The 12,998-nt window shown below is 49.0% G+C and overlaps 4 protein-coding genes across 4 annotated transcripts; 3 read left to right on the forward strand and 1 right to left on the reverse strand.

Moving 5' to 3' along the window:
- Nucleotides 1-78: 78 nt before the first annotated feature.
- On the forward strand, nucleotides 79-4,099 carry BO72DRAFT_410419 (rRNA-processing protein UTP22). Its single transcript, XM_040942431.1, has one exon. The coding sequence runs from the start codon at nucleotides 257-259 to the stop codon at nucleotides 3,626-3,628; it is 3,372 nt and encodes a 1,123-aa protein (XP_040798386.1). The 5' UTR covers nucleotides 79-256; the 3' UTR covers nucleotides 3,629-4,099.
- On the reverse strand, nucleotides 3,724-8,154 carry BO72DRAFT_450762 (putative nuclear envelope pore membrane protein). The gene is made up of 5 exons (XM_040945330.1): nucleotides 7,858-8,154; nucleotides 7,315-7,788; nucleotides 7,111-7,259; nucleotides 4,076-7,057; nucleotides 3,724-4,021 (listed from the first exon to the last, which is right to left on the reverse strand). Exons 2-5 carry the CDS (start codon nucleotides 7,756-7,758, stop codon nucleotides 3,820-3,822), a joined length of 3,777 nt encoding a protein of 1,258 aa, XP_040798387.1. The 5' UTR covers nucleotides 7,759-7,788; nucleotides 7,858-8,154; the 3' UTR covers nucleotides 3,724-3,819.
- Nucleotides 8,155-8,330: 176 nt separating this feature from the next.
- Nucleotides 8,331-10,231, forward strand: BO72DRAFT_435327 (ubiquitin C-terminal hydrolase 37). Its single transcript, XM_040943280.1, has 7 exons — nucleotides 8,331-8,458; nucleotides 8,519-8,842; nucleotides 8,894-8,988; nucleotides 9,047-9,146; nucleotides 9,211-9,392; nucleotides 9,451-9,626; nucleotides 9,678-10,231. The coding sequence occupies exons 2-7, from the start codon at nucleotides 8,711-8,713 to the stop codon at nucleotides 10,202-10,204; spliced, it is 1,212 nt and encodes a 403-aa protein (XP_040798388.1). The 5' UTR covers nucleotides 8,331-8,458; nucleotides 8,519-8,710; the 3' UTR covers nucleotides 10,205-10,231.
- Nucleotides 10,232-10,416: 185 nt separating this feature from the next.
- BO72DRAFT_450764 (putative oxysterol binding protein (Orp8)) lies at nucleotides 10,417-12,695 on the forward strand. Its single transcript, XM_040945331.1, has 6 exons — nucleotides 10,417-10,871; nucleotides 10,932-11,008; nucleotides 11,089-11,128; nucleotides 11,185-11,254; nucleotides 11,319-11,378; nucleotides 11,440-12,695. The coding sequence occupies exons 1-6, from the start codon at nucleotides 10,789-10,791 to the stop codon at nucleotides 12,388-12,390; spliced, it is 1,281 nt and encodes a 426-aa protein (XP_040798389.1). The 5' UTR covers nucleotides 10,417-10,788; the 3' UTR covers nucleotides 12,391-12,695.
- Nucleotides 12,696-12,998: the final 303 nt, after the last annotated feature.

Here is a 12,998-nt window from a genome sequence, read left to right on the forward strand (position 1 = left end):
CGGTGAAAACGCCGCGGTGGCTTATCCCGCTGACAAGACCAAATCTTTTTTTTTTTTCCCGTTTAGATAAAGAAGGCTCTTCATCACTATAAGAGCCATAGTGGGACAGCTAGGACTTACACCCAGCATGGTACATCTTATGATATAATTTGACCTGCATCTTCTCTCCAAGGACTCGCTCTCTGTTCACAACCATCTTTCCCCATCAATTCCACCCAACAACACCCCAAGTCCCGGTCCTGGCTTCCGGCTCAATATGTCGTCCCATTCATTTAAACGCAGGCGACTGAGCCATTCTACTCACAACGCTGTGCCAGGTGCTCAAATTGCGGAGAATAATGGCTCTACCATGAACTTACACCTCGAATTACCACATGAAAGCATGCCTATGAAAGCCACTCAAAACAGCGAAGTACCCGCTGTAAGCACCAAGAGACAAGGGACGCACAATGTCACGGCGGAGTTTGCGCTCGCCAGTGGCGTCTATAAATCCAGCTTTTTCAAGCTGCAAATGGACGAGCTATTGTCTGAGTTGCGGCCAAATTATGATAGGCATGTCGCAAAACTTCAGGGTACACTTCATCAATTGAAGAGCATCATCGAACACATTCCAGAGAAACCACCCCAGTCGGCATGGGAAGCAGAGAAAGAGCTGCGTAGCAAACATGGAATCACGGTGCCCTTTCCTGAGCCGCGGCCTGACAGGGAAACGAAATATCCCTTTACCTATGCCAAACCCACGAATGTCAATGTGGTGGGCAGTCTATCACTCCAAACCGGAGCCAAGAGCTCCATCCCATTAATGGTAGACTTGGCGGTGACAATGCCCAGCGCTATTTTTCAGGAAAAGGACTATATCAATCACCGATTTTTTCATAAGCGGGCATACTATATCGCCACCATTGCCGCTGGAATCAAGGCGGCCGCTGGCCTGGATTTGCATGTCAAGTTCGCACTTCAAGATGGAGACAGCCTCCGACCTGTCATACTTATCGAGCCGATCAGTTCAACTAAATCTGGAAACATGTCTTCTAAACTACGAATTCGTGTCATTACTGCTATTGAAGAGACTTTGTTCCCTGCTTCACGAACTATACCCCTAAGGAACAATATACGTCAAGGTGCAGCTGATAGCTCCATCTCTGAACGCGCTACTCCGGTCTATAATGCGTCTCTTCGATCAGAAGCCACGGTGGCACTCTACCACAAATACATCCACTCCAATATCCGCAAATGCGAATCATTCAAAGATGCGTGTATTTTGGGTCGGGCGTGGCTTCAACAGCGCGGATTTGGGTCATCATATCAATCTGGCGGGCTTGGTGGCTTTGAGTGGACGGCTTTAATGTCATTACTGCTTGAGGGTGGCGGCCCAAATGGCAAGCCAGTACTTCTGAAGTCTTACAGCAGCTATCAGCTATTCAAGGCAACACTGCAATTTCTTGCCGGAAGAGACCTGACAAATCCACTAGCGTTGTTCATAGCCGACTTATCATTCCCTGGCGGCTCTCCTGTTTTATACGATGGCAAGCGAGGATTGAATATCCTTTATAAAATGACTCTTTGGTCTTACGCTCTCCTCCGCCGGGAAGCAGATGTGACAGTGAGAATGCTAAACGAGTCTCGCGATGACAATTTTGACAAAGTATTTATTCTCAAAGCGAACGAACCACTGCTGAGATTTGATCGGCTCATTGAGCTACCAGCCTTATCAAGCGGAAGCAGTCTCCAAGATCTTCAAAGCCAAAACATGATTCACGAAGTGTTGGTTAGGGCACTCGGCGACAGAGCCGGGCTCGTTTATCTGCGTGGTTGCGTCACGGAGCCTTGGCCAGTAGACACAAGGCAAAATTGCAAAACGGCGCCTGGACACCTTATTGTGGGCTTGGCGCTAGATGCAGAGAATGCTACACGTGTTGTGGATCATGGCCCAGCTGCAGAACATAAGGATGAAGCTGCATCTTTTAGGTCCTTCTGGGGAGAGAAGGCTGAGCTAAGGCGTTTCAAAGATGGCAGCATCAGGGAGAGCTTGGTCTGGTTGGATCTAGCGACGGCGCCCTCGATCATAAATCAGATATTGTCGTATATCTTGAAACGCCATTTCAATTACACTGATTTCGATATCAAAATTGTTGGTGATGAATTCGACGAGACACTTCGCAACAACGGAGACGGTGTTGTCTCATACTCCAGCCCCCCTTTCCAGAAAATACACGACGCTTTCAATTCTTTGCAGCGGTCTGTCCAGGACATGGATGGAGTACCTTTGACGACCAGGCATCTTGCACCTGCTGATCCGCTTCTTCGATATACCGCCCTTCGTCTAAAGAGTGCACCTAATGTGCCTTGTGGTCCCGTGGACATTGTTCTCCAATTTGAGAGCTCCGCTCGTTGGCCGGATGACCTCGTGGCCATACAGATGACAAAGCTAGCCTTTCTTGTGAAAATAGGCGATTATTTACAGTCATCTGGGGCTGCGCACGCATGTAAAACAGGGCTTGAAGATGTCTCAAGCAGAATCTTGAACACTGCGTTCCTTGACATCACTCATTCGTCCAATGTCCTCTTCCGCCTCAGAATTCACCACGACAGAGAGCAGTTGCTCTTGGAACGTCATTTGAAGGACAGAGATGGCCATCCTTCCATGAGACAAGAGCTCGCATACGCTCTGTCTGAATACAAGCGACAATTTGTGCAAGCCCCTCGGCTTACACAAGCAATTCGTACACTATGCACGCGTTTCCCGCTTCTGTCGCCCACGATTCGTCTTGTGAAGCATTGGTTCAGTCAACACCTTCTTACCGGGCAAATTCGAGAAGAAACTGTGGAACTACTGGTTGTTCGAGTCTTCACGCAGCCGTATCCATGGGGCACTCCTTCCAGTATCATGACTGGGTTTTTGAGGACTCTTCAGCTTATTGCGCGGTGGGACTGGCAGCAGGAGGCTTTAATGGTCGATTTTGGAACCTTAGACAAGGCTACAGTGGAGGTTATACAGACTCGCTTTTCTGCCTGGCGGAAAATAGATCCGGCTATGAACACGGTCAGCCTGTTTGTGGCTTCTGATCTTGATCCCGATGGGGTGACATGGACTCAATACGAACAGCCTTCTAAGGTAGTGGCGGCTCGCATGTGCACCTTGGCCAAGGCTTCCATGGCAATGCTACGAGATCATGGGTATGGATTTGATACAACAGAATTGTTCCGCACATCCCTAGCCCCTTACGACTTCATCATCAAGCTTCGTTCCGAGCTGCTGTATGAAATCACTACATCGCCAACCACCTTCAAACTTGCTGATAGACGGGAGAAGCTCCAGGCTAGTGGACATGCAGTCGTCCAGTCCTTTGCTCATGACTTGCGAGCGTGTTACAGCCCGAATATTCTTTTCTTTCACAGCGAGATGAATCCTGGGGTTATTGCAGGGTTATGGAACCCTCAAGCTGTTCGAGCCAAAGGCTGGACGTTGAAAATGGCCTACTCTACTTCTCTCACCAAGTTGGAAGATGCAGAAGACAGCGATCAAGTGGTTATTAACCGCCCGGCTATTTTGAACGAAATTTCGAGGTTGGGCAGCTTCATGATAGACAGCATCGAATTACATGGCACAGACAAGAACCTGACGTAGTCATGTTCGATCGTGATCATGCCTTTTGTGTTATATATATGAGTTGCATCTCAGTACCTAGACTCAAGTGATCCGGAGAGTTGACGCCATGCTAATGACAGCACTGAAGGTAATGTGTTGGTTCATTGTATAATCTTGGTCTATGGACTACATGTCATTCCGTCCATCCACCCATCCACCCATCCATCACCTCATGCACCGGCTGTCACCTTTTCCGGTTTTCCAACTGGTATCTGGGATGAAAAAGAACAATGCTTGTCTTTGATCGCCACCACCTCATACGTGCCCTCGTCTGATGTTTTGATTATTTTCGTATGCTCGTGGGAGATATCATGTTTGACATCAAGTATCTCAGATTTTTTCCCTTTCCGAGCATTTGAGCTTCGTACATATCTAGGTGGCTATTAGTTGAATGCATCACGTGGATTGAGTAATGGAGAGACATACGTGAACTCGAACGGTGGGGTGCCCCAGAACTCGAATTGGAGTTCAGCCTCTCCTCCCTCGTGTATGTCAACGACAGACACTTGCCCTTTGCTGATCCTCACACTTGGCATCTCGTGAATTGTTTTGGTAATACTCTTGTGAGCTTTACACTTCCCACTGGCACCATCACTTACAGCGGTGATACTGAAAACGCCGGGTTTCTCTGCGATGCGACGGAAATTTGTGGTCTTCGAGGTAGCCTTTCTCGAAGCGCCATCGAATGTATAGAACACATCGAACGGGGCATGGCCAGATAATGAAAAGGAGAGTCGCTCGCCCACGCAGTAGTCTGATTTTGATTCCAGTGGTATTATGGTTGGGACATCTGACACTGAAATTCTGACCGAAGAGGCATCGTACTCGGTGGTTTGCTGGCAGCCACGTGCATCGGTCACTTTGCGAATGCTGACAACATGTTGGCCAAGGTCCAGGTGACGTCGTGGTAATGGGAGATGGTGTCTGTTGGCATTAATGTTGGAAATCGATACTATTTCCGGTTTTGCTTTCGTGTGATGCTTGATAGAAATCTCAAGGGAGAAAGGTGCGACGCCCTCGAGGGTGATTGGAATCAATTCCTCGCCGCTGATATCTTCCTTGCAGAACCCGTAGATACGGCCTGGCGAATCAAAACGTGCGGAAGGGAGAGAATTCACTTTTTGGGTTACTACCACGGGTTTGACCCCGGGATCTTGATCGTAGAGGTTGTCGCCGACCTCCGTGAATTTATAAGTATACAAACCGGCTTCCAAGGTATCCATTTCCACCGAAGCGGCATGAAGGGCAGTTCGTATATGTTGGACGCGAACAGAGGATGAACCGCGTGCAGGCTTTCGTTGTTGCTCGTATTGGATGCTATACGGGGCATTTCCGGAGAGTCGAATTTCGAGGCTGTCGTCGTCTCCCTGGCAAACATCTCGTTTCGTGATCAAACCGTCTGATCCGACAGGGGAGCCATCCACGGTTGTGATTCGAGGACGAGGTATCCAAGAAACCTCGAATGTGCTGCCCCCCTTGTCGACAAAACCAGGACACGAGCTGTCGGCCACACTAAGAAGTTCGTACCTTCCATCCTGTGCCACGGTCAGGAAGCTATTCTCGTGCCAGAAAGTCTTTTCGAGGATAGCAGAGCTGGCGTTCAAGTTTCTGTACTTCACGTTCCAGGGACGTTCTCCGCTTAACCTAATCGGAATATCGACGCTGGAGCGCTGCAATGCCGAGTATGTTCTGCTTCTCTCTATCTCGCCAAATGACACATGAGGAGGTTTGGAACGTGCGTCAATCCTGATGCTGTCCTTGAGCGTTCGCTTGCAATTCGAGCGATCTTTGACACTGGTGAGCAGAACCAAATACTCTCCACCGCTGACGAGCCTTTCCGTCACAATGGTGGATATTTCATTGTCAGATTCCAATGAGTACTTTGTCTTCTTGCCATTGTGGACCACCTCATATTGCAGTGTCCAGGGGGCCTCGCCTAAGAAAACAACATCAAGAGATACTGGTTCGCCGAAACAAGCTTTACGCACAGCCTTAGACCCCAAAAAGTGTGCAGAGGCTGGTGGTTTCACATCTTGCTCGAGAACAGGGACCTTGTCCTGAAGGGATTGGGGGCCATAGACTGTGTCTGCAATGTCTAGAAAGCGGTAACGATACAGACCGGCTTCGGAGGGTGTGAAGTCAAGTTGAGCGCGAAGACCATCAATGGTATGTGCTCTGTTTTCAACACCTTTCGCATGTTCGATGACGTACCTAAGCCGGAACGGCGGAGATCCAGTCAAATCCAAGTCAACAAGTAGACCGACAGGATTATTAGCACATTTGTCGAAAACTCTTTCATACTTGACGGTCATGTCAGGCTCCGGTGGATTGCGTAGGTAACAAGATGAAGGCTCAAGCACTTCTCCGGTACAATATTGACTGGAAAGTGAATTCAGCCTGTACCAACCCGGGTCCTTGATCTGAGGCTTCTGGTCAAGATTCCTCAGAGATGCCTGGCGTATTTTGCTTGGAGACTCTCCGTGACCCAACTGAGTCTCACCATTGAATGTGTAGACCAGAGAGAAGGGCCCGTCGTTCTCGTATCCTTGTCCTGACTGATGATATTTAAGGGGAAGGTCCACGCTTGCCCCATGTGCGACTTCAAGAAAACTTTGATCATTGCAGCCGGACAAGGAAAGTCGAGGCCTTTCATGAACAGAGAATTCATGCCACTGCGATGGGAAATTTGTAGATAGTCGGTCGGCGATATCCAAAAGCATTGAATAATTCGCGATGTTCCCAGAACCGTCATGGACTTCCTCGATCGTATATGTCCATTCGCCGCCAACGTTAAGAGACTCGTTCAGAGGGACCTCAATGGTTTGGCTGCGGGCCCAAGTCACGTCGAAGTCTTTCGTGTTGAAGAGAGTGCCGCTTGTCCGCTGGCCTAATAATGGCGAACGCAGATGATCGGGCTGAATGTTCTGGAAAGAGAAGCCCCGGTCATGACTGTTGACCTGCCTGCTGTATTTGATTTTGAGGGGAGGAGTGCCCTCCACCACCAAAAGCAGGTTCGAAAGCTCTCCTCGACATTTGTGAATCGGGGAATCCTTGATTGTTGCCCGAGGGCACGAGGCAACGAGAGCGTCAGATGATCTCATATGAACGTCCAGATTTGACTCATCTACTACTCTTTGCAGCCGATATATTCCGGGTCGCTTGACAGAGAACATGAGATCACGATGAAGATTGGACCCCGTTTTCGGCACAAATTTTTCTGCTTGGCGCTTCATCTGTTTCAGCTGCTTTGCTGATATTGAGATGGTTTCATTGCCACCGGTGTCATAATCCAGGCGTAACAGCTCTATCAAGATTGGATCGGTCTGGTTAATACGTATAGGTAGATCGATAGCAGTTTTGTGATTATCGATACAGAGAGGTATGTGATCAGGATTTAAGATTGCAGAGCTGGCATAGTGCGGTTAGTAGAGCTCGAAGTCACCTCAGATTCAGAGACTCACCCCTCCGGTAGTATATGAACGATTTGCTTGCCCAATATAAGAGACGCGTTGTGGATAATGTCGCCGGGTTTGACACTCCGTTCTGATATAGACAATTCCCTATCATAAGCTAGTTTGATTGCCCCCGAAACCCAAGCACCCACAGGAATCTACAAGAATGTCAGTAAAGGCCCTGTTGTGCGGGGCGTGAGGTCAAAAGCATACAGGGATTTGAAACATGAGAAAAATGTTTCCAGCAACATGAATCAAGAAGATCGCTAGTGTTGTAGGGAAAGCCCATTCTAACCAGGGAATTCGTAGCGCCTGCAAGCCGAAAAGGAAGACGCCATCGACGGCTGCCCATTTGAGAAACAGCCAGGTCGAATCTAGATCGTCAGATGCAGTCCAGGACTCGTACACGCGCCAAGTATTGAGGGCCAGGTAGAAAGCCGCAACGTAAAGTCGCTGCGACGGGGCGTCGATGACATTAGCCGGTATGAGGGGCGGGTTTGCAGCAGATGGGCTCGTAGCGAATTTCGCAGACGACTTCTGGACTACCCCATTGTGCAACCTGGGCCTAGAAAGGGCATGACTACTGTGGTTGCTAAATCTCGGAGCGGTTTGTGGTGTCTGCGGAAAAGCAGACCGGAGCCGGGGAGTGCCGTTCATGGCATGCTGCAATCATAGAGCATGCGGGAGCTGCACCCAGAGGGACTTTGGAGTTAGCTTCAGCATTATTGGCTGGTAGGATTCCGAGTATAGAGATACCTCCGTGTGTGGGTGTGGAAGATGCCTCGTCCTGTGAAGCCCGCGCACGCCCTGATGCAAGCCTAAGATAGAAAAGTTGAGGTAGGGGTCGGGTCGACTGAAGAAATGGGTGGGTGAAGACGATGGCTGAACGTGATGTCAGGCAGGACGAAGAGAGATGTCGCTCACCTCGTAATATTTTTCCTCACCCGAAATAGAGATTGAGGAAATTGAGCGAAGGGATTGAGTTGCAGCGCAAGATACTGAGCCAGGGCGAGAGGTGAGCTCGAGTCGATGGAATGAATGCCTTTGCGCTTGTTGCAGGGCTTGAAAGCAACAATGGGTTGGCGGTCAACAGCACAGTACGTAATTCGCTCCACGCCAGTGGATATGTATTGTAACGGTAATAGTACACTACATACCACGATCTGCCTGGGCATGAAGTCGTCACCGGTGCCCTCACTGCAACATAGATAGCAGCAATGAATAGTTAACAAGCACTGCCCATTACACCTTCACCAAGAGATACACGGCAGTTAGCCGCATGATTCTGCATTATTGAGATTACAGTCATCTCTTTCTATCTTGGCTACCTGGAGAGAGCCTAATTGGCACGATCATTGTAAGTTGGCCGAGCTGTATGTACAGTACTGTGCAGAATCCATATTGAGGGTTTGCTCAGCCGCTCATGAATCCTATCTTCTGCGAAAGACACCAGCGACCACCGCACCTGAGCTGTTATTCAATGTACTTCATGGGGCGAGACAACTTCTCCATAGCAACTCAAGCAGCAGCCAAGGGAACCGTTCTCATAGTTTAGCATTGTTGATCGATTGGCATTTTTCTCAAGTACAGTACGGCCTTTGGAGCAACCATGGCCCATTGCGGCCGGAGATCGCAATCTTCAGGCAAAGAGTGCAGTGACCCTAGCCCCGAGCTCTGTGTGCTTACCTCCCGGGTCGAAAAAGATGACTGGAATGGTTTCTGCGAACTAGAATCCGAACCTGTAAGTTCTGGGACACAATTCTTCAGGGGTTATACTGAACAACCTTTTTAGGCGCTCTTCAACGTCATGCTTCGCGAATTCGGCGTTAAGGGGGTGAAGGTCCAGGAGGTAATATCCTTGGATGAGGAAATGATGGCGTTGCTAAAGTGAGAGTTCTGTGATCTATGCATTGCATAATCTACGGGCGGTTAACTAGTTTGTTAGCAAGCCGGTCTACGGATTGATATTCTTGTCCCGCTGGCGGGAGGACGACCCCGACAAACAAGAAGCAAGTTGTCCAGAAGGGCTCTGGTTCGCAAATCAGGTCTGCTTGTTCCAACCTGTTTGATGCCAGTAGCCGGATTTATCATCACTGACCATAGACATAGACGGCGAGTAACGCCTGTGCCACTGTTGCTCTTCTGAATATTGTCAACAATGTCGGAGATATTGACCTCGGGGAGAATCTGCAACACTTCAAAGAATTCACTATGCCCTTCACGCCGGCGCTCCGAGGTGATGCAGTCAGTAACTATGGATTCATTAAACGGATACACAATTCGTTTGCGAGGTAACCATGTTTCGTAGCCTGCCTTCCTTACAATGGTAGTTCTAACATTTGGAAAAAGGCGAATGGATATCCTCAATGCTGATCACCAGCTCAAGTCCGAGACAACATCAAAGCGATCTCGCACCCAATGCGAGCAGGAGGAAGCCGACATGGCTTTCCACTTCATCGCCTATGTCACTGCGTTAGGGAGAGTCTGGAAGTTCGACGGATTGGAACGTCAACCGCAAGTGCTTGGTATGGTCTCTGTGGCCCATAGCAGCACATTCTAACGGTATCCACGTATAGGATCCTGTCAACCCGACGATGACTGGTTAACCTTAGCCAAGCCCAGCATTCTCGCAAGAATGAAAGAATACGAAGAAGGTCAAATCGAGTTTTCGATGCTGAGTCTTGGCCAGGATCCGCTTCCTGGGCTGCTTGACAAATTAGCAATGAATGTGAAGTCTCTCGAAGTGATCAACCAACGCTTGACATCATCGGCTGGTGCATTGCCATTCGATTCTATCAAACTCGGGAATATCCTCTTGGGACCTGATGAGTCCTATACACTCTCCAGAGACATGATCGATCGAGCAATCATTCCTGCACCACAGGAGCAGGAGTACCGGACTTGTGCAGTGGCGGACCTCGAAACCCTATGGCACAAGCTCACTGGCAATCAGCGCACACTACAAGCGTCCATTCGGGAAGAACAACAGTCTAGGCAGGCTGATGATGACTACGCGGAAGGTCGGCGCTTTGACTATAGTCCTGCCATCCGCACATGGCTCCGACTCCTAGCCCGCAAGCAAGTCATTGAAAAGCTGTTGTGAACTCTCGGGAATCAAATTTCGAAGTTGATCATTTCAATTGCAGTGCGTACATTATCGTAGACCAAGCAAGGCTATATCCTTTTTGATTATATAAGAATAGTAGGCTATCATCGAAATTCTTAACAGTGACGTACGGACTGACCGCCGGAGGTTGCCCCCCGCCCTCCTGGTATAAGAACGTCACCGCCTGGAGTCCAGTGCGCGCCCGCCGTCGGTGATTGTCCTAAGAAATCCCGGTACAAAGGGGTTATTGTCATTAGACCGTGCTGGCATCGACTCTCTCTTTTTGTGTCCTCCTGGCTGGTCCTTTTGTGCTTATCCTGCTCACAAGAAGCTCTTGCCCCTGGCTCTGCGGTCCTCTTCCTTTCTTCCAAATAATCTCGAGTTTTCGGGACCTGGTCGCAGCACTTTTGGGGGTGAGTCGACAAAGGGACAAACCAGCTTCCATCACCTCTTTCCCACTTGCTTTATACACGCCTACTTTCTCTCTCTCTGTCTAATCCTCGCCTATCGAATCACGCATATACTATAAACTTTCTCATTATATCTCGAATTTCGCAGTTCAGCGCGACCTCCCCTTCAACATGTCCGCCACATCCTCCCTTACATCTGAAAAGACACCAGATGATTCATCCAAGCTGAAGACGTTCTTGTCCATTCTCCGAAAGTATTCAGGCCATTTTAACCCCTAAATCTGATCGTACTGACTAGTGACCTCGTCCTCTAGGTTTGTCGGAGTGGCTGACATCGCCTCCGTCCGCTTCTCCTTGCCTGCACATCTCCTAGAGCCGACGCCCAACTTGGGTAGGTCGTTATCCTAGCCAGACGGCTAAATGCCCCCCTCGCGGCTGAGCACTCCATTAATTTATTACGAATGACTGCAGAGTACTGGAATTACTTGGATAGACCGGAGGCTTTTGCAAGGTCAGCGGATTGGGTTGCCCATCAATGGGGCTTGTTTTCTGACAGATCATGAACAGCATTGGGCAGTCGGATGATCCTCTGGGACGGATGCTTGAGGTTTTGAGGTTTTGGTTCACCAAGGACTTGGTATGTGTCATTCTCGGTTGCTGCTCAGCTTGGTGTCAAACCGTATCACTAAGTTTGATTACAGAAATACATCAAGGGCAAGCCCTGCAAACCCTATAATTCCACACTCGGAGAATTCTTCAGGGTGAGCCCGATCCGACGCAATTTGAGCTCTCGCTTTCATGTTAACCTAAAATCCTGCTCAGTGTACCTGGGACGTGCAAAGTACACTTCCAGAAGTTACACCGGCTTCCACTTCTAGTATCATAGATACGACTCCCAGCTCGAAGGAAAGCGATGGCAAACCCGTCAAGGTATGCTACTTGACAGAGCAGACATCTCATCATCCTCCAGTATCAGCATTCTACATCGACTGTTCAGTGCGAGGAGTGACGGCTCGTGGTTTTGATCAAATTAGTGCCAAGTTTACAGGGACCAGCATACGAGTCACTCCGGGCCAACACAACTTGGGAATATTCATCAATATTCAGAGCAGGAACAACGAGGAGTATCAGTTAACTCATCCCGCTGCACATTTAGGTGGATTGTTAAGAGGAGCTCTGGCCGTTACAGTCTCGGATACGTGCTATATCACTTGCGCTGACACGCGCATCAAAGTCATTTTACAGTATCTGGAAGAGGGTTGGATTGGCCGTGCTCAGAACAGAGTTGAGGGCGTCATCTTTCGGTATGACCCTGGCAGCGATACTATTACAAGGATCAAAGACGTACCTCATGGGGATATCCTTGCCAAGATCAGCGGTTCGTGGCACGGGAAACTTTTCTACACTTTGAGTGGCTCGAACGATGCGAATTTATTAATTGACATCGCTCCTCTCTTTCCGGTTGCAAAGACCTTACCGCCTGATGAGGAGCAGCTCTCCAACGAATCTCGAAAGTTCTGGTCGGCGGTCACTGAGGCTATCTTGGACAAAAGATATAACCAGGCAACCAAGCTCAAGCAGGATATAGAGGAACGCCAGCGACAAAGGGCCGCTGAACGTCAGAAGATGAACGACACATGGCAGCCGCGGTTCTTCACTGGCGCCGTAACGCCTCTCGGTAAGCCTGAATTAACCGATGAAGGAATGAGGGTACTTGAAGGATTATATAATCATGATTACAAGTTACAAGAGGGTGAAACAAAAGGTGCATGATCGCTAGAACACCATGGACTGCCCAATGACCACAGTTTGGACAACTGGACACTGTGGATGCATTCGCCATGCCGCTTCAACATCGACGCCGTGTTATATGTCGTATGTGTGCCTTCACGTCCTTTGGGAAACGAAGACAAAGCATAGGTAGGGGCTGTCCATCGATCGGGTTGTCCACTGGAGGGATGCTGAGTTCGGCGGGTGTCATATATATAGTATAAGATTATTCCAGGTAGATAGACATTTCTAATATCACCATGTGGCGCAGCGAGTGAAAGATGGTAGGGCTGGACCACAACTGTCTCCCGTGGAGCTCTTTTCGCTGAGCGAAGATTAATCATTAAAACTCAATCTAATCTTCACTGAGAACTGAGAGCGTAAAACCGCGGTAGGTTGTTGCTGAGAAGTTCGACACCGAGAAGACACTAAAATCAAACCCGTTCTGGAAACGAAAATAAGGGAGACGCCTTTCAAAAGTACCTGGTTCCAAGATCGAGTGTACCTGACCATTTAGAACTCCATCCGAACCGGACCGATTACATGGGAGAACAATCCAAGAATGAGGAAGAGAGGATGGAAAAATGAAGCGGCATCGGAGCGGCATTGCT

The sequence above is a fragment of the Aspergillus fijiensis genome (genome assembly GCF_003184825.1).
Source record: "Aspergillus fijiensis CBS 313.89 unplaced genomic scaffold BO72scaffold_49, whole genome shotgun sequence".
Classification (NCBI taxonomy): domain Eukaryota; kingdom Fungi; phylum Ascomycota; class Eurotiomycetes; order Eurotiales; family Aspergillaceae; genus Aspergillus; species Aspergillus fijiensis.

Coding starts and splice junctions, on each gene's coding strand:
- BO72DRAFT_450762 (XM_040945330.1), bottom strand. CDS start 7,758: ATGAACGGCACTCCCCGGCTCCGGTCTGCTTTTCCGCAGACACCACAA. Junction 7,058..7,110: donor GTTCATATACTACCGGAGGG/GTGAGTCTCTGA, acceptor GCACTATGCCAG/CTCTGCAATCTTAAATCCTG. Junction 4,022..4,075: donor ACCCCACCGTTCGAGTTCAC/GTATGTCTCTCC, acceptor ATAGCCACCTAG/ATATGTACGAAGCTCAAATG.
- BO72DRAFT_410419 (XM_040942431.1), top strand. CDS start 257: ATGTCGTCCCATTCATTTAAACGCAGGCGACTGAGCCATTCTACTCAC.
- BO72DRAFT_435327 (XM_040943280.1), top strand. CDS start 8,711: ATGGCCCATTGCGGCCGGAGATCGCAATCTTCAGGCAAAGAGTGCAGT. Junction 8,843..8,893: donor GCGAACTAGAATCCGAACCT/GTAAGTTCTGGG, acceptor CAACCTTTTTAG/GCGCTCTTCAACGTCATGCT. Junction 9,147..9,210: donor GGCTCTGGTTCGCAAATCAG/GTCTGCTTGTTC, acceptor CCATAGACATAG/ACGGCGAGTAACGCCTGTGC.
- BO72DRAFT_450764 (XM_040945331.1), top strand. CDS start 10,789: ATGTCCGCCACATCCTCCCTTACATCTGAAAAGACACCAGATGATTCA. Junction 10,872..10,931: donor TTCTTGTCCATTCTCCGAAA/GTATTCAGGCCA, acceptor CTCGTCCTCTAG/GTTTGTCGGAGTGGCTGACA. Junction 11,009..11,088: donor AGAGCCGACGCCCAACTTGG/GTAGGTCGTTAT, acceptor GAATGACTGCAG/AGTACTGGAATTACTTGGAT.